Source organism: Diachasma alloeum, unplaced genomic scaffold (assembly GCF_001412515.2).
Source record: "Diachasma alloeum isolate Michigan unplaced genomic scaffold, Dall2.0 Dall_scaffold_00326, whole genome shotgun sequence".
Classification (NCBI taxonomy): domain Eukaryota; kingdom Metazoa; phylum Arthropoda; class Insecta; order Hymenoptera; family Braconidae; genus Diachasma; species Diachasma alloeum.
In genome coordinates, this window is record NW_021680465.1 from 7,875 (window position 1) to 31,461 (window position 23,587).

Sequence of the window (23,587 nt, forward strand, 5' to 3'; positions counted from 1 at the left end):
CGAGGAGGTTACTTCTAAATTCTTTGGTAGAATTTAGTTTAGATTTTCAAAAAATTTTGCTCTTATTTCAATTATAATGAATATAAGTAATAGAAAAATGAATTATTTGAAAGTATATTAATATTAAAAATAATAATGTCTGTAATGTCTGTAATGTCTGTATGATTATTGGGAGCGTTTTTTGGCAGTTGCCAGCATATTTGAAAATATAGAGTTTGAATTATTGAGTAGATCACTAGGAGTTCCCATTTCTACAATACTTCCAGCATCCATAACAAGGATCCTATCGCAGGAAAGAATTGTTTGCAGTCTGTGGGCAATGGTTAAAATTGTACAATGTGAAAATTCTTGTTGGATAGTCCTCTGTACAATAGCCTCCGTCCGTGGATCCACGCAGGCTGTAGCTTCGTCCAAAATTATAATCTAATAAATGAAAAGTATTGTGATGAATAAACAGTAATGAGATTATATCATGAAATAAAATGGAAATAAATAAGAAAACCTCATTTCTTCGAAGGATAGCTCTGGCGAGGCATAGTAATTGACGCTCTCCCATACTCAAACCCGTTGCACTCGAATCAATTGGAGCACTCAATTGTCCTGGCATGGAAAAAATTTTATCTTTCAATTTGGTACTCTCAAGTGCTATCCACAACTCATCATCACTTTTGCACTTGAATGGATCCAGATTAAATCTAATTGTTCCACTGAAAATCATTGGATCTTGAGGGATAATGGATAATTGACTTCTCAATTGATGCAAATGGACTGTCGAAATATCGACATTTCCTATTTTAATACAGCCTCCAGATAATTCTACGATCCTAAAAAGGGCAGCTATGATGGAACTCTTGCCAGAACCAGTACGTCCAGCAATTCCCACTTTCTCACCAGCTTGAATTATAAATGAAACTCCCTCCAATACTGGCGGCAAATTATCCCTGTACCTCAATTCAACATTATCAAACTCAATGGCTCCCATCGTCGGCGGCGGCGGCGGCGGCGGCGGCCACTGATCATCATCATCATCGCCGTTTTGCAATAAGCCATTGTCACTCGCCAATTCTTTAGTATTATCATCTTCACTTTTCAGAGAATCCAAATAATTGCCAATTCTCTCTACTGAAATGAATTTCATTTCCGTCTGATACATTGTCCTTATAGTATACTGAATGAAACCAGTCATTTGTCCACAAAATGATAAAGCGAGTCCTGCCATTGCGGAAGACACTTGATCCTTGAAGAGAATCATCGTCAGACCTGTGGAAGCATACGCTGTCACAGTGAGAATATCAAAACGTATCGTTGACCATCTCATTGCAATATTATTCAACAAATTGGAAGAACCATTGATATCTACTTTATTATAAAAAGCCTCAATGAATTCGTACTCCTTTTCAAAAGCATGAATTGTATCTAATCCTTGTAATGTTGCTGTTGCATGACTGAGAATTGGGGCTCGTGAAGCACTCTCTACGCGCTGTATATCTCTCAATACAGTCCTAAATATTTTTGTAATGTAATAAAATCCAATCATCAAGAATATAAAGACAAATGATAAATATGGATATACGGCACAGATTATTAAAATGTGCAGTGGACCGTGTATTAGATTATTCAAAAGATACTCGATGGCCAAGGGAAGATGAATGTCAAGTTCATCGATGTCCCTAGTGAATATGTTCTGTAAGCGACCTCGTGGTGTTATTTCAAAGAATTCTACTGAAGCACTGAGGATTCTTTTGAATAGCTTATTGTGCAATTTCGTTGAAGCCCTCAGTGTTGTCTGTGTTACGACGAATCCACGAATAAAACCCATTATGATAATAGCCATAAAACATGCTCCATACACAGACTCATAGAATGTTAAATTCGGATTGTCTATTATATTGTGTGATATTATTGTTTCATTATTGTTGATGGTGATGTTTGCCCCTCCGCCGCCGGCTTTTATCCAATTAGCTAACCACCAACTGCTAAATGTTGATGCAGCGACATTTAAAAATACTACAAGTACGACGAATAATGAAACTGTGTATCCACCAACTGCTTTTATATAATTTCTGTATGTGTGGAGCTTTATAGAACCTTCTCCCTTGATTTCGGCTTTGGTCAACATGGCATTATCCTTTGAAATTTCTCTTTTCTTTCCTTCAACTCGATTCAATGTGAGAGAAGATGCTGTATTTTTTTTCTTCAACTTTTCATTCAATTCTAATTCATTTATCCTCCCCTTTTTTTTCCCATGTTTATCTTCATCTCCTCTTTCTATCTCCTTCTCTCCTTCTTTTTCTTCTTTTTCTTCTTTTTCTTCTTTTTCTTCTTCTTCTTCTTCTTCACCCCCAAGTGAGCAGCGATTGTGATTGATTGTCATACTTTTTACCATTGCGGCGTATTCTTTTCCAGCTTGCATCAATTGCATGTGAGTGCCAAACTCAACGATTCTTCCATTATTCAGCATATAAATTTCATCGCAACGATTTAAATATGATATCTGATGAGTCACGAAAATTATTGTTTTTTCTCTGAGAGCGCGGAGAATTAAATTTTCAAATATGTATTTTCCGACATTAACGTCTACAGCGCTCAGAGGATCATCAAGGAAATATATATCACTGAAAATGATGATGATTTTCATTATTATTATTAAAAATATAAAAGCATATTAAATTATAATTACCGATTAGCATAGAAAGCTCGTGCAAGGGCAATCCTTTGCTTCTGTCCCCCCGACAAATTGACTCCTCTCTCGCCAATCTCAGTTTCATCAGCTGCTGGCAACATATCCAAATCCTCTTCAAGTTCACATAATACAACAGCAGCATGATACCTTTGTGCGTCGAACGTATTACCAAAAATAATATTCTCTTTAAAAGTTGTATTCAGTATCCATGCCTGTTGGCTAACGTATGCGCAACTTCCGTCCCTAGATAGTTTCCCCGTTGTTATACGCAATTGGCCCAAGGCAGCTTTTAATAAACTGCTTTTACCACTTCCCACATTACCGCATATTCCAATCAATTTCTTCTTTGTGGCTTCAAACGTTATGTCACTTAGTACTTCAATGCGTTTTGGTATCAATGCAATTTGTACATCATCATTATCAGTATCCCGTTCTTTCTTCATCCATGATTTTTTTCTGTCATCATTTCAAATATCATTATTTTTCTTTATCATATAATAATATATGTATATAGAGATCATTTTTCATATATTGAAAATACATTTATATCAATTACTTGTTCTTTCCACTTTCACAGTCTAAATTTCCAACATCAACTTCACAACTGAAAGTTCCATTGATAATCGATACGGCTTGATTTTTCACAATTGGCTTGTGAATAGGACAATGATTTTCTGCCATACTGAGGACACTCTGTGAAATGTAATTAATTATTGTGGATAAGGGCAAGAATTGTTGAGCATCCATGCACAGAGTAAGCACTTGATGCATTTTATGAAGAAAAAAAAACAGTAATAAATAAATAAATGAATGAATGAATGAATGAACTAACAAGCATTAAGCATTAAGCATTAAGACACTAAGGAAGCACTGATTTATTTCCATGATTTGTGATACAAGACGAGATATGTGTTGATATTAATCAACTAATCCTTACAATTGGACATCACCTGTGTTGTTTTAATAAGTACCGACGAGACTTGCTCTTGATGCAGCGGTATTTTTTTTTCTTTTTTTTTTTTTTCAAATAAACAAATGTATGTTATAGGAGAGAATAATATGATTAATTATTTGAACAAACACCTTCATTCTAGCGAATGATATTCTTGAATTGACGAGTGTAGACGTGCCAACCTCGAAGAAGGCAATCATGTGTCTTATCATCGTATTAAACATCAATACGAATGGAAATGCCTGAAAATAAACGATCAAGGGTGGATTTTTCAATAAAATTTTGCAACAATGCGAATTTTATTAATTTTTTTAGTAGACACAACAACCACTATGTTCCCACTACACCAAATGACTGCAATTTAACAATAAGGAAAAAAAGATTTTTTTTTATAAAGTAAATGATTAATAAAACCTTGATTCGTTTACAGGCTATACTAGAATTGATCAAATGTGTTGTACCATTTCGAACGCTACTGAGGACATGTTTCAAATGATTTCCGTATATAATTAACACCGGAAAAGCCTGAAATTTTCAATAATCCCAAGGATAATTTTTTATAACAATGAAAGAGAAGGGCTCAAAATTATTATCATCATTTTTCCACGAGTTGAAATTTTAATGCTTTGAGCTATTATGTTGGACATTACCTGAGCTGAAGTTAAATTATTTCCGCCAGCCACATGACCCAAGAAAGTAACGATGGCAGATATCAAGGTAATAGTAACTGATAATGCAGAGCCATAGCTTCGTGCCATTGTCATTTTTTCCAACAATACTTTTTCTTTCCTCCTAATGGCTACAATAATAAATAAATTAGCAATTAAAAATAAGTAAATGAAGAATTTTTGACAATTAAAGTGCAGAATATATATCATCGTACCAAGAAGATTTTCACTGAACGGATTCTCCCATGCGTACATTTTAATCACTTTAATGCAATTGAGAATCTCATTGATAGCTGATATTCGATCATCTGAGGCCTTGACACTTTTGCTTTTTAAGTACCCAATAAGACGAGAGATGCAATACTAAATTGTCATATAATTATAATTAATTAATCCATAAATATAACATAAATCAATGGTATATAATGCTATATAGTAATGGTTTCTCGTAATTACCTGAAATGGATAGAACAATAGAAAGAAAAGAAATCCCACGAGTGCCATAGGGCTCAGAATACATAGAATATAAATGACAATCAGAATCGTGACGACTGGACTTATGCAGAAAGGTGGTGAATAAAGGCATAAATCATAAACCTGCTGGCCGTCAGTCGACATCATATTAATGAACTGAAATTACCAGTAGGTGTCAAATAATAATAAATAATTTATAAATTAATAATAAAATAATAGTCAAGTGATTTATAGAGAAAAAAAAAATGTGTCAAATTTTTATCAACTTGATTATTATTTTAATTATAACGATGAATTTTTTACGAAAAATTTTCTCATTATCTCACTTTTCCCGAATCTTTGTTTCCAAGATTACTTGTTCTAATGAGTTTCCTATACATAGTGCCAATAAATGCAGCCTTGAATCTCTGAGCAGTTCTGTAACTTATAATCCATGCCCAACACTGCAATAATACCTTCAATCCATCCATTAAAAATAGTAGTAACACCAAGGCAATGCCACTTGTTACAGTTGCATCTGATGATTCAATTAATTCAAGCATTTTTCTCATAACAACAGCAGATCCAATAAATCCAAATACAATGGAGATTGATGTGATAAGCATGGCCATGAGCGTTCTAGTTCTTATAAATTTCCACGTGACGCGTGAAAACGATGCCCCACTCAAACCATTTCTCACTACTTCCTCATTCCAAAGTGCTTCAAGCCTCTGCACATTGTAATCGCAACAATCAGAAGGCGACGACTTGGGTAAATCAGTTAATCCATTATCACGATAAGCTCTCCATAAATATTTCGTTAGCCATGAAGAGAAGAGTGTCGAGCATAAACCAGCATTGTCGACTGAAGCATTATCTGTTTCTGATTCTACTCGCCTTCTAAATGGTATTAAATTCTTTGTTGCAGCACTATAACGTGATAATTTTTTCGACTTTCTGTATTCATTTTTTATCATCGCTCTTTTGGCATTCTGTCGATTCAAGTTATTGTCCTCATCCTTATTATTGTGTACATTATACGATCCAAACAAATCATCTTTCTTCTCGAACTCGTCAGACTTCATTTTTTTTGTCATGTTGATTGATTATTCAAACTTTTTCATTTCATTTCATTTCATTTTGCTCAATACCACGATATCAATTATTATGAATTTCATATCATATCACTTAATTCTTTATCGATGATGACTCACAATGCAATATATCCGACTAATGAATATTAAGCGCTTGTACACTCACCGCGACAAATTCAAATCCAATTCAATCCCTCCAAGTGCTATAACAGTTGACACGATACTGACAATATTGTTGATACGGTAAGAGCTTTTCAATTGTTCTCTTATCACTCAGCGTTCACAATCAAGAGACCATGTTCACAATTAGGCAGACAAGATATAGGCTAGCAATACTTGTATGCATCTAAAATACTTGTTATCAGCTTGAATTATATACTCAGGTCTTGTTAATCGCACTACTACATTCATAGGTTATGTTATTTTTACTATTTTCTTTGAGTGACAGCTTGTATCAGTTAATAAGACTTGATGAGTTCTGTGTAGCAGAGAGTGAGAGCCATCCAACCGTTATGCCATTGGATTCCATACTACACCACACTAATGCATTACTCATATCATCAAGTCTATGACTATGTCTTTATTTTATATATTTTTTCATATTTACTCCCTTTTACTTTTCGACTATGTGTATGTGTTTGGGGGCGGCAGCTCTCTCTTCTTTGAAAAAATCAAAAATTAAAAATAACTCGAATACCTTCATAGCCAATTTATCTATCATTACTTAATCAGTCATTTCAAGAATGGAATGTAGTCAATTACTCAGTTCCTTACTCTTTGTAGTTACTTTATTATCACGTTTCTTGTTTTATCTTGAAAATTACAATTGACACAAGGAAAATTGGATATCATGTACAAGTTTTTTTTGCTGTTCTTTTATGTTCTCGAAAGTCAAATATTTCTCATTTAATTATTAGTAGTGCAACAACTAGTAGAGACGACGCGATGCGACTGAATAAAATCTTCATATTGATGAAAAAATATTATTGCCTTCTTCCAGTAGATTTCAAAGCATTTATAATTGAAAAGAGTCAATATGCCTTAGAATATATTGTGAATTCCGCACGAAATTGGCACTTTACACACAAGAAAAAGGGAGAGGGGGAATAATTCACTCGACAATCATCATGTAATAATATTCGCAAAATTTCCCTCAATAGTGTTTTTATTTATTTGAATTTAAATGTTTGCAGATTTATTTTAGTCTTGAGTCAATTACGTACGAATGAGTGAATGACATTTAAAAAATGTCATTATGCTTTTACAAGCCTGACAATATTTCGATATAAATGTTTATTATTATATAAAAAAAAAAAAAGAGACAAACTACTCAAGCCAATTACTTGCGGTTCAACTACAAAATCATCATTTTCATTTCAGCTTTATTTCCATTTGTCATTTTGAAAAAGAAAAGAATGATGAAAATTCATATATTTCTATCGTGATAGAAAATAATATGCTCATTTCGAGCATACGTGGACGTACTGTTGTCACTCTTGTTTCCATTCATATGATGAGAAATACATTAATCTTAATTATCTAATATTCAATGCACTCCAATGTTAATTGTGGAAAGTTATCAGTACTTTTGCTCTATTCAATAATTCTCCCCTTAGATAACAATGGATTAAATTGAATTAATTATCGTTCCATTCATTATCATTGCCAATTATTTGAAAGTGAAAAAAAAAAAAACACCTTTTTTTTGTTGTTTTCATTTATCAATTGCTTTCGTCCAATTATTTTAACGACGATGACGATTAGCGGATTGAGTTGCATCTCAGAAACTGTTATAATTATTACCACCCAGTTGGCTGTTATAGCCTCGATTATTGGGAGAGTATCCAGGCCTGAAGTTGTTGGCTAAACCACCGCAGAAGTTGCCAATTCCTCCCAGGGACATACCACCACCTCCACCGCCAGATGAACCCGATGAGTTGAGGAATAGTTCAATGTATCTGTGAGACATGTGACTCTTATCCTGAAAGTAAATGCACAAAGACCAATTGATTTTAAAAATAAAATAAAATTACTATTATTATTATTATTTTATAACATTACTATTATTATGCAAATAACGAACCTTAGACATGGCTTTGACAGCTTCTTCATGAGTAGCGAATTCAACATCAGCTTCTCCAGATGCTCGTCCATTGTTCTCAAGAATAATTCTGATATTGACTGGGGCAACTGGTCTAAAAAACTGAATGGAAATTTTATGGAATTAAATAGTTTTCATGAGAGGAGATGATTAAATAATAGGATAAAAATGAAGTAGACTTACGTCTGCAATATCCTGTTCAGTTGCTCTAAAAGGTAGTCCACGCATGTGTATACAGTGAATACCCGCGCTTCCACTCCAGTTATCACCGCCTCCACTACCAACACCACCAGCAACGCCAACGCCGCCAGCACCACCACCACCACCACCAACACCACCACCACCGCCGCCGCCGCCAGTACGGTAATTAGAACCTTTCATCTCCATCCCTCCTCTAATGCCCATTCCTCCAGCCCCTCGGGATCCATAATTGTTTGAGCTTCCCCATGGACCACCATCGAAATCTGAACAAAAGTGAAAGATTCTGGATTCTATCTCAATACAGTTGCTACAAGATATAGCTAGAGTAGCCGAAATTACGTACCTCCGCGATTTCTTCCAGTTCTTCCATTATTATTGAAGCGATTCATACCGCCAAATCGATCTCTCTGGTCATAAGGTGCAGGCCTCTGATTATATCCACCGCTCATCGGACCACCTCGCATTTTTGGACCAATGCTCGCACGTACCTCGGACAAACTGCTCCGGAATATTTCAATATATCTGTTGACATTAATTCATATTAATTCATGCTTTTATTAATGGGAAAATCGAACGGATCAATTTTTTCACGTATACATTACGATTATTTTTCGCATTGAAATGATAAATCTTGAGTTATTATATTTGAAAACAGTGGTGAAACACTGAAAATTTCAGCATCATTATTTGACGATTCAAGTCAATCATTAATCATCAATTTTGAGTGGGTAACTTCATTGGGAATATATGAGAATTTTCTGTTTTATTGACAATAATACCATATTACTCATATGTCTTCTCTGTTTTCCATATTTTCATTAATAAATATTGGATATTATAGTGGCTTACTAGCTCTGCAGTGCCCACCCAAATCCATGAGGAGAAATGTATCCGAATAGCCCAACCCGCCTTCCATGGGATTCGGTGACGATGTAAGGGGGGTACGTACCTCCCGCCCGGCACCCACCCAGAGGTATCAAGTCGGGCCAACAGTACTTTTTTCTTTCTTTTATTTAACAAATTTTTCCCTTACAAATTCGCACTTAACTTCAATTTTATTGTTATTATTAACAATAAAAATTTCTTCTTCACTACTTTCCAATAAAATAGAAAAGTTTAATGAATAATTGTGAGTCAATTTGAACAGCAATTGATAAAACCCACTATTATAAGATGGCAATATTCAAATGCCTACCTGTACCAGCAAAATATAATATTCGAAAAAAATTAAAATTTCTTTTCTTTAAATATACCAAATAATTTAGATTTTTTTCTTAATTTCATCATTGATAAATCATAATAAATAATGCCCAAACCCATTCTAGCATCAGTGCCCCACCTGTGTCCTATCTTTTCCTTGTGTTTCTGTAGAGCGCGCTCCGCGACATCTTTGTTAACAAATTGAACGTAAGCCTCCCCAGTACTGCGGCCCGTGAAGTCTGTTGGTAGCGAAATCCCGTTCGGCAATATCTCCAACCCTGACCCACACATAATCAAACATCCATATTGTAGCGAAATAGTTACCCATTAAGAAAACATTACAGCTGCAATTAATTTTCATTAGAAATAAAACAACCCATCATGGGAATTATTAAAATATAAATAAACACCATTTGCATTGCTTTCTCTTGGAAGCAATTTTTTTTGTTAATTTATTATTAATATTATTGTTTCATCTTTATGCATTATATTCTTCGCACTAGAAATAACTTTAATGAGAAAATCGATGATAACCAGTCGATGAACATGCCATTGGACAAATTGCCATAAAAACTCATTAATGTAATGAGAAAACTAGTGTTGTAACACTGTTCGTTCGTATGAGATAAAATATGAAAGCAGCAAAGTTTAAGGTGTTTGAAAATTATTCATTCGGAACAAGTTGGTGACCCCACTCTAATATATTAAATGGATACGGAGGCTGCATAGAAGAAAGAAAATAAGAAAACAATAAGACTCCAAAAGATACAAATGTTCTTCATACCTGAGAAGAACTGCGCAATTTCTTCTTTGGAGCATCCAAATGGTAAGCCACGTAGTCGAACGCAGCCATCATCCATAACATTTTCGAGATTTAAGCCACTTCTCTTGACGACCCAGTCCATTTCACTTCTTTTAGCTTTAAAGACTGAAAAAAAAGAAGTAGACAGAGGGAGAGAGAGAGAGAGAGAGAGGAGAGAAAGAGAGAATAAGTGAGTGAAACAAACTATCCACATTTAAATATGTCATATTACCTTCGATATAACGGTGTCCCATATGATCCCTGTCACGTTTACAAGCTTTTTCAATGTCCTCCCCGCTCTCCATTTCAATGTACGCCTCACCACTGGGTCTTCCCTCCCGAGACATAGTCATGTGAATACCAGCTTTTCCATGACATATACGACAATCACTGAAGAACTTGAGAATCTCATCAACCGTTGTTGACCAGGGTAAGCCGCGCAATTTCACGACATATCCCCCCTCATCATCATGATCACCACTGCCATTGGACATCTCGAAAACTTGTAATATCTAAATAAACAGAAAAAGTAGTTTTATCAATTATGAAAACTCAAGATATATGGCAATGTAATATAACATTTTTTTAAAAATAAACTTGAACGTGCAAATTTGATCACGCCATCGCCATTGGATTCCGGGGGATATTCAGGAAAAACCCAAGTTTCATAGTAATCCACTCATCTTGTTTTACTAATTCACTCTTAACTACTGCAAAGTGTGAATAAGTAATGACAAACACTTTTCAAAGCCATGAAATTCTTCACGTCAATATATATGTATTTTTTTTTTTTTTCATCTTCCCAGTGGACGCTAACCATAAAAATCAATTTCCCACATTGTGTTAATTCAGTTACATTCATCATTGAATATAATCAATGCATTGACTTACCGTTGCTCGAAAGATACAAATTCACTGCCCAAGCTTTTTTCGATTATTTTATTATACTTTAAATGATGAGAGCAAACGTATAGTAGAATAGTAAAAATGCTGATTATTGAGACAAGCACAAACTCGCATCACACAAATTTGTCGGGAAAATGGCGACTGCTTAGCAATGATGGTGATCGACTACTCTCTCGGAAGTGACGCTAGCCCAACTCCGCCCCACCCCCCGCGCCTCGCGGCGGAACAGTTAACCGACGCGGTAGCTAACGACCTCTTTTTGAAAACTTGGCAACGTGTTCACTTACAGATCCGATCAATTAGCCCCTCATGTATAGATATTCCAAATTTTTATTTTTTTCCTCATTGAAGTAGTTTTGGAGAAAATTGCGAACTAATAAAAAACATTTGATAGTTAGTACTTTTTTTTTAAATAAATTTTTGAAAAATCACCCCTGAAAAAAAAGGCGTTATCCACCTTATTTCATTATTTCCAAAANGAGCTAATAAAAAACATTTGCTAGTTAGTACTTTTTTTTAAATAAATTTTTGAAAAATCACCCCTGAAAAAAAAGGCGTTATCCACCTTATTTCATTATTTCCAAAAAATTTTATGAATGTTTTTTTTGGCTCAAATGAAAGAGCGGCTCGAAAAATGGCGTGCAGAAGTCTTTAAAGATGACAAATGTCTCTGAAGATGATGTCTGTTTTCAGTTGAAAAGCGCAATTGTGACAACATTGTCNAAGATATGAATGTTTTTTTTGGCTCAAATGAAAGAGCGGCTCGAAAAATGGCGTGCAGAAGTCTTTAAAGATGACAAATGTCTCTAAAGATGATGTCTGTTTTCAGTTGAAAAGCGCAATTGTGACAACATTGTCCAGTGGGGTCTAGGGGTCTCCCCTGGTTCAAAACCATCTTTAGAGGTCCTAGCACGCCATTTCTTGACCCGCTCTTTTGTTTGAGCCCAAAAAAATATTCATATCTTGTCTGACATCTCTGTTACAAACTCTGGTCATCAACTCTGGTTTTCAGTTGCAATTGGAATTGTTAAGTTACACAATAATAGGATTGCATTGACGATTTTTTCTTAACCCGCAAAAATCTTCAAACAATTTGCTATCGATTGGTGATAAAATTTTTTGGAAATAATGAAATAGGGGGGATAACGCCTTTTTTTTTCAGGGTTGATTTTTCAAAAATTTATTTTAAAAAAAGGACTAACTAGCAAATGTTTTTTATTAGCTCGCAATTTTCTTCAAAATTACTTCAATGAGGAAAAAAATTGAAAAATTTGGAATATCTATACATGAGGGGCTAATTGATCGGATCTGTGTTCTCTTACCTCGATTTGAACAGCAATGTTGTCAAGTTTTTCAGCGGCAAATTCAAAGAATCCCATTGGTGCAACCGACATTGAAATACTCTAACCGCAACGCATTCGACTTCGACTGTCGCCTAGGTACGGCAGACTACGGCCTATACACACAAGCAATAATCCGAGTAGTCGACGAAGGGAGTGGAATAACGTTGCTTTCGATGTGATAAGCCGGCAGTATTGATGTTCTGTATTGTTTATAAAACTATCTGGCTCATCAAAAATGTATCAATTAATTTTAGTGGCATTTTTAACGTCATCGTTTTCAATAACTGGAGAATGCGTGGTAATAATGGCTATATTTTCTTCTTCATATTGATTATCAACTCAATTTTCCTCGTTCATTACCGTGATATTGAATGAATTGCGCCGCGACTTATACTCGTGTTTTTTTCTTTTTTTTTCTTTCTTTTTCTTTCTACAGTTCTCATAGAAAGTAATATTCTATTTGGCTTGTTTCATTTTATTTATAATACAATAATAGTTGATATTCACATTTTTATTTTTAAAGCCGACACAAAATCCTTGCAAATTTCGACATCCATCGACAGGAACAATATTTGATTTCACAACGTTGATACTTCCGTCCGAAGATTATGTTCTTAGAAATGATGGAACAAACGAGAGTGTAAAATTCCAACTCTGCCATGAACTCCATGATGAATGGAATGACGGTGGAACGTCGGCAGCTTGCTTGGAATACGGAAGAGAGCATATTTCCATAGGTTAATTGACAGTATTTTTGCCGCAGTTGGTTTATTTATTGTCAATGATTTTCAATTATTCATCGTGACAATTTTTTTTCCATCAGGAACATATCCACCAATAGTGACAAGTGAGAATGGCAGCATCATTTTTCGATTCAGTGGTGATCCATGCCAGGATGATAAACGATATACTCTCAAAGTTATCATGCAATGTGATTATTCGGGAACCGATGAGAAACCTTATCTTTTTCCTTATGTAAATATTTAAAATGGCAATTAATTTATCAATTATTAGGGGAGAGTGGGATGAATAAACGAATCGTTCTTGATGCATGGTCAGGAACTTAACAACGCCAGATTACAAGTTTCAAATGTTTTGCAATGTATTGTTAAAAATGAGATGTGATCCATCCAATATGACAATATTTTCACTTCCACTCTCCCATGCTTGATGTAAACATGTTAAATACACGCTTGTGATTATTCTATCTTTTGTATAGGAAAAAACACAGTGTGACGTATTCATTATGTGGAAAAATAAATTGGCATGCGGTGGATTACCACCGAAATCCGTCAATTGTACCATTAATAATGAAGCAGGAGATGTTGTGGATCTGAATAGATTAAGGAGTCAAATGAACAATTATGTGATAAACGCTACAACTAATACGAGCTTTATTATTTTGAATGTATGCCATTCAATAATTCCTGGATATGGGGCTGTCTGCCCATCCAATTCAGGGGCCTGTTTGAGAAACACCAGTACTTCTATTTGGAGGTATATAAATGTATAATTTCAAATGAGCAGAAGAATGTTAGCCTCATCAAATTGATTACTCTTTACAGCTATTCAAACCTTGGAGATGTACAGCCACTGCAATTGATCAATGGTACCATTGCTCTGCACTATGATATGGGGGTAATGTGCGCTGATGGTAGCGCCGAACATTCTCAAACAACAATTTTCTTTATATGTGATTTTAAATCACATGTAAGTTTCTCCTTTCGAAAGATTTTTTTTTTAAAATGAAATTTCAGTTTATTGTCGTTTCTGTTTGTATACAGAATACTCATCCAGTTTTAACAAGCTCCACTGGCTGCCATTATAAACTGCTTTGGAAGACTGCTGCAGCATGCAGTGATAAACAACTGGAGGAATACAGTTTAAATACTGCTAGCCCATGTAAAGTCCGCGATCCAGTAACTAATTTCCAGTAATTGTATTTTTTTTTCTTTTTTAAATATTCTTCTGACAAAATAAAAAAGGATTGATTTAAATTTTATCACTTCGATTTGAGGTATGATTTGGAGAGTCTCAAAGGCCAAGAGTACATAATTCCAATTTCTAACGGATCTTATAAATTAAGTATTTGTGGACCTTTAATGAATAAAGCTTGCGAAGCTAATGCAGGTAAGATAAATTGAAAGTTTCTGCATTACCACAAATCAATTATTTTTTATCAATCTATTTTCTATATGTTTTTAAATGGACTAATTTATATGTTCCAGGAGTTTGTCGATCACCGAATCGTAATACAGAGGGGAATGCTAATTCTCAACTTTTATGGTCTCCAATGGGGCCATATCTCAATTATACCAATGGTTCACTATGTGAAAATGGAAAACGACATTATACAATCATAGAATTTATCTGCTCAGAAGAAAAAGAAAAGGATAATCCAAAGATGATGATTGATGAAGCATGTTACTTAAAAATCCAGTGGCCCACGCCCCTCGTATGTCAAACCAAAGTAAGTTTATTTATTTATTTTTTATTTTTGTTTTTTTTTGTTTTTTTTTCAAAATTCATTGTATAAAATCACATGAAAAATAATTTGAAATATTCGTGGTCAATGTTACCCTGGGAAATTTACAACATTGATAAATACTCTTCTTCCTCCAGCAACCCATCTCAGTCTTGTAATTAATAAAATTATTCAATATTCTTACACTGGTGAAGGTCGAATTATTGTCATGCTTTTCATACTTCCTCATGGCGAATTATAAAGAAAATTTAAAAAATGAGAAATGAAATGAAAATACGAAATTGAATTACACTGTTGTACATTGAATCTTGTCAATATTTTCGTTCATCTTCACTGAATCACAATTTCTTCTAATGTTTGCATTATCATTAACCTTGATTTGTTGATCTTGTTTGGTCAGAGATTCGTTGGTTTCATTATTGGTATTGATGAAAGTCTTGAGTGTATCCGCAGGTGGGGTAGATTGAGCAGTTGATATTGCGGCATTATTCGAATTGGAATTCTCAATCAATCCACTTTTATCATTGGCAATAAGGATTATTGGATGCTGGTTTTTAAATAGAGTTTGTCTCCGCTTTCTTTTAACAAAATCTTGAGGATGTGGAAGTGCATACTTTAATTTCTCCCAGAACCATGGATCGCCCCATTTGACATAAGTATTCATGGTCAAGTATGCTTTGAGTTCTGGATCGAGCTGCTCTACGGGTCCAATGTCTCCATAAAGAATAATAATTACTCTAGCTCGTCCTTCGCTCAAAGCTTGATTATGGGCTGTTCTGAATTCCATTTTTCCCCATATGCTTTCCAAAAAATTGGGTGAGAGGACAACAATAGTACGTCTCGAGTCTTCAACAGAGCGAGCAATCTGATTTGGTATCCATTCCCCAGCCAGCCAATCCCGAAAATGAACACATAACTTGAAAGGTTTCGGTCCCTCCTCTAATTTTTCTATCAAACTTTTAACGACAAATTCTTCGTCTTTGTGGGAATAGCTGATGAAGGCGTCGTACAATTTATCCTTATCCAATTCATCCTCAGTGACTAGCCACAAACACCACTGTTTAGCATAAAGCCAGACTTTTATTTCCTGCTGAAAGCGATAATATAATGCTGCAATTATTCCTATTATCATTCCCAATAATGCGATAACAATGCAGACACCGATGATTCCAACAATTGCTAATGGACACATTTCTTCAGGCGTCATTTCGAAGATGGGCTTATTAAATAATTGACACTTCACTTGTTGCAGTTCTGGAATTTCAACTTTCTTCATTTGTATGAAACTAAGAAATTCCCTTGCGTCACAATTACAGACCCAGGGATTCCTCTCAAGTGTGAGATTTCTCAATTGTGTTGAATTATTCAAAAAGTTTATTACATTTGTCTCTAATCTCGTTAAATTATTGGAATCTAAGGCCAATAATGTTAGATTTTGTGAGAGTGCATCCAGTGGTACTTGAGTTATTTGGTTTTTGGAAAGAGACAATACTCTAACTGCATTGTATCCAGGTTTTTTCATAGAGGGCATTTTTTTCAGAGCATTACCGGTGAAATTAAGTTCAATTGCCAGTCCTCGGGGAGCCTTTACAAATTCAGGTGTCTTCATTATATTCCTATAGGAGCAATCTATTAAATATGCTCGCTCATTAGGTTGCAGCCAACAATCGCATCTAGGTGGACAGGTGGCATTGTAAATTGTGGCATTTTCGACTAAGCATTTCAATGATTTTGATCTTAAATCTTCGACAGGAATATTCATCAGCCAACTTGGCTTTTGACATTTCAAATTCTTCATCTTCAGGTGCACATTATTCTCAACATTGGGATGCATATCTCCTTCACGATAACGCAGAAGATCATAGAGATCGCAGTCACAATTAATTGGATTATTTTCCACTGACACAATGACGTTTTTTGAGTATTCTCGAGGTGTGGCAAAAGCTTCGGCGTATGTTAATGATATCATTTCAATATTATTGAAAGATAAATCTACGTAGAGATTTTCTGATAAGAAAAATATATCCTGTGCCTGTAATTGAAAAATTACAATTACAAACAACAACAACAAGCATTTTAATTAATCACTTACATGTATAAACTTGAGGCTATTGTATTGAAGATCCAAAGTCCTTAGATGAGAGGCTGTAGCCCAATCGAAGAAAATATCTGAAATGTTGTTATTTGCCAAATGTAACTCTTCGATTCTCGTACAAGGGTAGAATGGAGATGTTGAACGATCACCCGCGAACCATCTGCTTGTGTTTGCTTTTAAAGTCAGTTGATTGGAGGAAAATTTGGCAATTCGAAGATTTTGGAGAGGACGCAGCCCATGTGGATCAATAATTTTTAATCCATTTCGTTCAATGTTCAGGACTTTGAGTGATGATAAGCCATCGAATAAATTTCTGCATGTAAAGAATATTTTATTTCTTTTTCCACGTTTTCATAATGATATTAGTGATTAATGTGAAAAATTCATAATTGAATGAAATGAAATGAAAAACTTTTTTTTTATTTTTCTAAACTTACGCCTTTATCACAGTTATGTGATTCCTTGATATATCAAGCTTCTCCAACTTATGAAGCGCCGAGAATACTCCATTTGGCAAGTCACTGAGCTCATTGTAAGCAAGATTGATGGAAAAAAGATCCTTACAATCATTAAAAATATATCGTGGAAGTTTTTCTATATAATTCCATTCCATACTGATATTCCTCAAGTTGATACTACCCGTGAATAAATCATGGGGCAAATATACCAACTTATTTCTTCGTATGTTGACACTCGTGAGTTGGGGTAATTCAGCCAAAAACTTGGAAGGAAGAGTTGTTAAATTTTGTTTATTCTCGAAGAAAAGAATTGTCCGTAGGAGACTATTGTTCCTTAAAAGTTTTTCTGGCAATGAATTAGCACTAAAATTATTTTGCGACAAGTTGATCACCATGAGATTCTCCAACGGGGCGAAAATATCCTCCGGCAGTGTTTGCAGATTGTTTGTATGCATATCAATGGACTTTAGGGACTTGAGTTTGTCAAAACTGTGGGGCTTTATATCAATAATTTTATTATTCCATAAATTCAAGAGCTTCAGTTTCGTCAACTTTTCAAACATTGTTGGCTCAATAATTTCCAATTTATTGCTTCCTAATTCAATTGATTCGAGATGAGGCATGTTGAGAAATTCTGAAGGCAATTCATGGAGATCATTCTCACGAAGATTGAGAAGAGTTAAATTTTCCAAATCATGTAACAAATCAGCAGTGACATTTTTCAATTTATTTCTAGAAAGTATCAAAGATTTCAAGCTCTTGAATTCCGCTAATGTTTCTCTACTGAGAGTCAATGATAAATTATCATTCAATTGCAAATTCAATTCGGTAATGTTATTTGCAATGATTTGTCTAGCGATGCTCCCAAGTTTTCCCTTTTCTGGCAATTGACATGTCCTAAATGAAATAGCCTGGACATCTTGAATTTGCTGTTCTCTGCCAAGATTAAACTCTGACCAATTTGGCAAATTGTAACAGTCAATTTTTAGCCAAGAGTGCGGTCTGTAATTGACAATAAACATGGAATCTGATGCACTCGTTGAACAGCGAATCTCGTACTCGTCGTCAGGGAGATGTTGGCAGTCCCCACAGCCACTACCTTGTGGACATTGTGCGGCAAAAGTACAAGAGATGACAATAAAAACCAATAACCACAGCAGTTTGTACATGATGATGATGGCTCCGTATAAAAACTAGTCGTCAGCTGCAAACGATAGATAAATAGATCAGTTGCAGTGTATTCTCGGAATGAACTCGAAAAAATGCAGGGATTAAGGATCGAGAAGGAAAATTTAACAAACTCGCCTCCCCAAAAAAACTCTATTCTATCGGGATGATATGGTTCATTGATTCCATTGCTAGGCAGGAGATTAGCCCGATGATGGGGGCTCACAGCTGTCGGTCAACGTCAAGATTATTCTTGAAAATAACAACAATAAGAAGATGAAGATAGAATTCTACAAATGGGGACAATTCTTCTTTCTACTATACATCATGTCCCTGATGGCAGTTATTTTCAAAATCTAAGCCTACCGAGTATTTCAAATTTCTTATACTTTTTGTTTTTTTGTTTTTTTTTTTATTATAATAAATTTGATTGAATGGGCAACAGTTTCAAGGGACTTTTTCAAATTGCGAAAGTCATTTACTCATGACTTATTACTTATTATTCCAATATTATCAGTATTATCATAATAGGTGTCAACCTACTTGGATTTATAGATGGAATTCTCTGTATAATTCCCTTGAGCGGGTTACTTAAACGCAAAAATTTCCACCATTATCTTGCTAGCAATATTTAAATTAATTATGAAAACCTGAAATTCTTCATTAGATCATGTTGTTTTTATGATGTACAATCAGTCATCTTCCAAGAGTTAACAGCCCAAGGACAACCGTTCCATCCAACAACTTTCCTCCAACACGTAGTAAATGTGTTTGACACGTCCCAATGTCCACTGTTTTCCTTATACTATTAGTCGAATATTTAAAATTTCAATACCCAGACTATTCCCAAATTGGCTCACGAGCATATGATGGGATAAATATTTTTTATTTTCTTTTTAATCATATGTAATCGCCGATTCTTTAACCGGCGTTTTAATCATGCACGACGCAAACAATCCACGTTCCACGTATATATGCGAAAACGGAACTACATATTCCTAAGCATTATCTTCCTTCTCGTAATACGTCTATTTCTTTCCATTTCGAAAGCTAAGCATACCTTTTTTTTTTATACTTGTAAAAATAAACATATACATTAATTAATTGATTGGTAGATGTTATCGTTGTTAATTTTTTAATATTAAGATAAAAGTTGACAACTTTTATAATCGAAAACCTGGGTGTAAACCTCACATTGTTGTTTCTTCATTCTTCATTATTACTGTGTGTGTGTGTGAATGATGTCATGACTCGTGATAACATTGCGGAAAATTCACTGTTTGGAGTCAAATCCAATGCCAGTTTTTCACACATAGCTACCAGATATTTTTATCAGTATTATTACTATGATATGACCATATCCAAATAATCATGCATATGGAAAAGAATTACTCACCAACTTGTGCACTCTCGTCACTTTCTGCTAATACTTGTCAGATAAGTTTACTTGCTAACAGAATACAACAAGTACACTTGGTTTTTTATCGTCTCGTTTGAACGACACACATTTTTATCCAAAAACGTGAAATGAACATGGTACAAGTAAACTAGTGCGTAATAGCGATACAGGCCCCAGTGTGCCCCAGTGGTGCCTGCACACACAACTGAACAGATCTGAAAAATGTTGGCCTCTGCTATGTACATAGCGATTTCCCCCCTCTGGTAGTTCCACGAAGGGGGGGGGGGGAGAGAGAGAGAGAACTGTTTAAAATTTATATGCAGTCAAAACAGAGACATTCGGATGTATAATGGGTATTTTTATTCCTCACAAAGCCCAAATTTATGATTGGAATTAAATATTCCGCCATAATATTAATTGCTTGCACCTATAAATGAATTATTTCCAATTCTTTTTCATTTAAATTTGAATAGATATCTATTAGCTGTGGGGTACTATAGGATTCTTTGAATTTTGTTTCAATGATATTCTCCAGAACAATAAAGTCTCAATGAGAGAGGAATCCTCTTGGAGAAACTACTGAACAGATAATGTCGGTCAAAGTATGTATGATATTTTCCAGAGGAACCTAGTNGGGGGGGGGGGGAGAGAGAGAGAGAGAGAGAGAGAACTGTTTAAAATTTATATGCAGTCAAAACAGAGACATTCGGATGTATAATGGGTATTTTTATTCCTCACAAAGCCCAAATTTATGATTGGAATTAAATATTCCGCCATAATATTAATTGCTTGCACCTATAAATGAATTATTTCCAATTCTTTTTCATTTAAATTTGAATAGATATCTATTAGCTGTGGGGTACTATAGGATTCTTTGAATTTTGTTTCAATGATATTCTCCAGAACAATAAAGTCTCAATGAGAGAGGAATCCTCTTGGAGAAACTACTGAACAGATAATGTCGGTCAAAGTATGTATGATATTTTCCAGAGGAACCTAGTCGAGATTTCACGTCCTGCCAGACATCTTTGAAAAACTCCAACCGTCTCGTGTGTTGGGAGCACTGTCACTTGGCTTTCTATTTCCATTTATTTGTTCATCAAGGAAAACGTTTCCTTATTCAAAGCAGGATAAAAATTTTCTTTGCGTCCCATCTGGAAAATCTAGTGCCCACATGGAGAGCAATATATACACGTACAAACGAGATTACGTTGAATCGTTGAACACGGGAAAAATGTCTAATAATATATGATTTTAACAGTTGGAAATTCTCTTGAAAATTATGTATAACAATCTAAACAGCTTAAATAGTGATGATTCCATTTTTAATGCAACTTGAGATTTTTTTTTTTTCTGTAGAATGATCTTGTAATGGATTTTGATGTTAGCAATGAATAGCTTTGAAAGAAAAAAAATCCCCGTATGTACGGAACATCTGTTCATCTCTGACGATCTCAGACTCCTTAGTCTTAACGGATCTCGGAGGAGCAGGAAATAAGTATACTATTCTAGTACGGTTAGTTTAATGAAATGCGGCAATTGGACGAAGAAATATTGTTATTATTGGGGCGAATAACCAATTTCATGGGATTTCTACGTTTAAAAAGAGAATTCCATGAAATACATTTTTAAGGTTTCACTTATTAATAAGCTATTAAATATTGATTATCACATTGGTAATGTATTATTGATATGAAGTCCTCGAGTTGACGCATGTATATTGAATTTATTTTTCATCTCTTGAAACAAAGAAAATGTTGAATTTTTCAGAATATTACTGCATGCGACTCACACACATCAGCTTGCTCTCATGAAAAGAACAATGTGACTTTTACGACAACATCGCAGTCAACGCTGAACACCAACAACCGGAATTTTCTTGATAAACCTACCACTAATCACACAACTGAAACGACTGGTCCATTGGTTGAGGAGAAGAGTATTGCTTCACACGGTGAGATCAACAGCCAAACGAGATGAAGGAAATTTTCGGACTTGACTATTATTGCGAAGAAACATTTCCTTTTTAATGTATAATATTTATTTTCAGGTACTGGAATAATCGTATTGGTGGTAATTTTTATTGTCTTGGCCCTCATCTGTGGGATTTATCTTGCAAATCCCATTCGCAGAGCAAACATATATACTTCGTGCAGCTCATTCTTTTTTCGTAGAACACCAGCTCGAATGGCATATTCTCAGGTATAATAATCAATTTTTCTGTAGCATCAATCCCTTTTCTGTTTAAAACTCACTCACTTATCATGTGTTTGTTTGTACTTGACATGCCTCTAGATTTATGATTTTTATTAATTTTTAATTACCGCAAGTTTTTCTGTACATATTTAAATGTTCGTATGGTTTGCTTTTATTTTCAGGAGTTGTGAACGAAAGAAAAATTGGAGTTTCTCAAGTATTACTTTTAGTGGTAGATTATGATTATCATTTATTTTTTTCTATTTTTCGCTTCAAAAAGATGGAGTTTGGTTTTTATGAAAAATCTGGCTGGTGCTTATTATTTATAAGTTTTTTCATCAATGTATCAAATTACATTTCAATTTACTATAATTTCTCTCTTTTTCATTGATAATATGAAGAGAATGACTAGATGTTTTGTTTTGTATTGTATTGCTTATGAATTTTGTTAGTTGGATTATGAAAACGAAAAAGAAAAACTATGTATTTTTGGGTGTTTATTTTTTGTGATAATGATTGATTTCAGGTGAATAGTGTCGAAGAAGCAAATTTATTGCTAGACGCTCCGGACACGTGCTGTCAATCCGACAGTGACGATGACTTATTAAGAATATAAAAAGAAAAGAGAACATTAAGAATAAAAAGAAAAAAATGGAAAATAACGCGTCTTGACTTGAGAACTGAGAAAATATAGTGCACTACGTACCTCAACAGAGATAATACATTGTATTGACTGAGTGTTTATATTTTTTTTAACGCACGTTGAATATATTATATATACCTATATATTTCCATAAGTCAATTATCACTTATCACTAATGAATAAAATATAAAAAAGTTTGATGAGGCAATAAAAAAAGAAAATTGATGAAAACAACAATTTGATGTATCTTCTTATAGCACATACATCCATTTTTATTATACGTAGATTGTTCATGGCTTATTATTCATCTATCCTTTACAGCAACAGCAAGTATTACAGTATTACACTTTGGTCGAATTAACAAACGTGGTTATCCCCAATCTGCCGTCAATGCAATATCTATCATACGATATTGTAAAACCGGATTTTACATATGATAGATGAGCCCTATACTAATACATTTACGGCAGGTTAGAGAAGAAGAGATGCCACTCGCTCATCCGGAGAACGAGGCGTCACAATAATTTTCATTATTTCTTTTCTTTTTGATAAATTGTAATGAAACTTTTCAAAAGTGATTTTGTGTGTTTTCAATAGTTTCAAGACATCCAGCGGAGTCTACGGGATTAAGAGCGCGTTCTACAAGCGCTTTTTTTTATAACACAAACTAAGTGACTGTATGTCTCGTGTCACCTGTAATCTTTCTCTCTCTCTCTCTCTCTCTCTCTCTCTCTCTCTCTC

General features: G+C 34.5%; 4 protein-coding genes and 1 long non-coding RNA gene across 9 annotated transcripts; 2 read left to right on the forward strand and 3 right to left on the reverse strand.

Moving 5' to 3' along the window:
* Positions 1–37: 37 nt before the first annotated feature.
* Positions 38–6,544, reverse strand: LOC107040246 (multidrug resistance-associated protein 9). 4 transcript variants are annotated; one of them, XM_015260250.2, is made up of 9 exons: positions 5,104–6,544; positions 4,760–4,933; positions 4,519–4,666; positions 4,286–4,434; positions 3,767–3,877; positions 3,240–3,376; positions 2,681–3,139; positions 503–2,615; positions 38–423 (listed from the first exon to the last, which is right to left on the reverse strand). In XM_015260250.2, exons 1-9 carry the CDS (start codon positions 5,851–5,853, stop codon positions 166–168), a joined length of 4,299 nt encoding a protein of 1,432 aa, XP_015115736.2. In that variant the 5' UTR covers positions 5,854–6,544; the 3' UTR covers positions 38–165. The 4 variants fall into 4 exon arrangements, with proteins under 4 accessions (XP_015115736.2, XP_015115735.2, XP_015115734.2 ...); XM_015260249.2 differs by having other exon boundaries at positions 2,681–2,771; positions 2,853–3,139; positions 4,286–4,666; XM_015260248.2 differs by having other exon boundaries at positions 4,286–4,666.
* LOC107040250 lies at positions 5,470–7,897 on the forward strand. Its single transcript, XR_001461003.2, has 2 exons — positions 5,470–5,663; positions 7,661–7,897. It is a non-coding gene; the product is annotated as an uncharacterized LOC107040250 (long non-coding RNA).
* Positions 6,621–11,238, reverse strand: LOC107040248 (heterogeneous nuclear ribonucleoprotein H2). Its single transcript, XM_015260253.1, has 8 exons — positions 11,046–11,238; positions 10,387–10,666; positions 10,137–10,280; positions 9,492–9,630; positions 8,496–8,674; positions 8,135–8,415; positions 7,934–8,053; positions 6,621–7,831 (listed from the first exon to the last, which is right to left on the reverse strand). The coding sequence occupies exons 2-8, from the start codon at positions 10,646–10,648 to the stop codon at positions 7,631–7,633; spliced, it is 1,326 nt and encodes a 441-aa protein (XP_015115739.1). The 5' UTR covers positions 10,649–10,666; positions 11,046–11,238; the 3' UTR covers positions 6,621–7,630.
* Positions 11,239–12,498: 1,260 nt separating this feature from the next.
* On the forward strand, positions 12,499–23,080 carry LOC107040233 (cation-independent mannose-6-phosphate receptor). Of its 2 annotated transcripts, none has more exons than XM_015260209.2 (11): positions 12,499–12,701; positions 12,927–13,140; positions 13,227–13,378; positions 13,623–13,900; positions 13,969–14,113; positions 14,188–14,336; positions 14,421–14,533; positions 14,632–14,873; positions 21,778–21,961; positions 22,058–22,209; positions 22,730–23,080. In XM_015260209.2, the coding sequence occupies exons 1-11, from the start codon at positions 12,639–12,641 to the stop codon at positions 22,817–22,819; spliced, it is 1,782 nt and encodes a 593-aa protein (XP_015115695.1). In that variant the 5' UTR covers positions 12,499–12,638; the 3' UTR covers positions 22,820–23,080. The 2 variants fall into 2 exon arrangements, with proteins under 2 accessions (XP_015115695.1, XP_015115696.1); XM_015260210.2 differs by having other exon boundaries at positions 22,386–22,822.
* LOC107040231 (protein toll) lies at positions 13,763–20,223 on the reverse strand. Its single transcript, XM_015260204.2, has 4 exons — positions 20,005–20,223; positions 17,421–18,645; positions 16,981–17,296; positions 13,763–16,920 (listed from the first exon to the last, which is right to left on the reverse strand). Exons 2-4 carry the CDS (start codon positions 18,608–18,610, stop codon positions 15,175–15,177), a joined length of 3,252 nt encoding a protein of 1,083 aa, XP_015115690.1. The 5' UTR covers positions 18,611–18,645; positions 20,005–20,223; the 3' UTR covers positions 13,763–15,174.
* Positions 23,081–23,587: the final 507 nt, after the last annotated feature.